General features: G+C 26.6%; 1 protein-coding gene across 1 annotated transcript; it reads left to right on the top strand.

Moving 5' to 3' along the window:
* Nucleotides 1–108: 108 nt before the first annotated feature.
* Nucleotides 109–133, top strand: Tsp_10743a (conserved hypothetical protein; the record flags this gene model as incomplete). The annotated part of the gene is made up of 1 exon (XM_003373709.1): nt 109–133. A coding segment is annotated over exon 1 (25 nt), but the record flags the coding sequence as incomplete, so codon positions are not given.
* Nucleotides 134–966: the final 833 nt, after the last annotated feature.

The following is a 966-nucleotide window of genomic DNA, read 5'->3' as shown; positions in this document are numbered from 1 at the left end:
GATTTCAGTTAGTCTGTTTGTTTTTCGTTTACAATATCGTTACAACTCAATGTCTACTGTATAAAAATATGAAAAATCAAATTATATATCTCATTTGTCTTCAGGATAATGAAATCAGCAGAAAACTTTGTAGGTAAAATCTACAGTCAGCTACAGTAATAATGGAATAAAGATTTAATGATAAAGGATGTTTACAACGCTTTTTGCTATGTTTAATGTGATGAACGAATTTTGTAAAATTTTATTACTATTATTATTATTATTATTATCTACATTTAATATGATGCTTTATGTGATATGCTTTATATGAAAATCTAACATTATTATACATTCTGGTCATGATTGTTTTACTTTAGTTTATTCTACTTTATTTCTTTAATGTTGTCACAATGAATATGAATTTTATAAATGCTTCTCTAATTAATATTTCAAACAGGATAAACAATAAAAACCTACGACAACCTACTGACAGGGAACATTCCATAAATTAGCATGCTTTGCATAGGCGGTTTTGATAGAATCCTTGATGATGAGGAAAATCAGTTACGTAACCTTAGATGTATGCGTTGGCTCAACAATCCTGTAATTAAAGTATTCATATTTTGTGATGAATCACAACTTCAGCAAAGCATTTAGCAAGTTACGTTTACTAGTTACGTGATGGGTTTCCTTCATGAAAATAAAAATAAACCTGAATACAAAGGGGAAATTATTTTTCAGTTAGGGTAATTAGAAAAAAATCCTGTACAATAACATTTAGAAAAGTCTATAAGCCAAATAAAAAAAACATTATTTATCAATTACTTCAATAAATAAATTCTGAACATTACAGTACTTGACTTATGAACGATTCCAAAATAGAAAACAGTAATTTTTACATTTCACTTATGAATTCAATTTAAAATGAAAACAATTAGGCATTGCTTCGTATAACATTGCAAAAAGTACGTAAAAAAATCATGAAAT

This window comes from Trichinella spiralis (genome assembly GCF_000181795.1).
Source record: "Trichinella spiralis strain ISS 195 chromosome Unknown Scfld6, whole genome shotgun sequence".
In the NCBI taxonomy this organism is placed as follows: domain Eukaryota; kingdom Metazoa; phylum Nematoda; class Enoplea; order Trichinellida; family Trichinellidae; genus Trichinella; species Trichinella spiralis.
The sequence above is the reverse complement of the archived record's forward strand: the minus strand, read 5'-3'. Positions and strand labels throughout refer to the sequence as shown.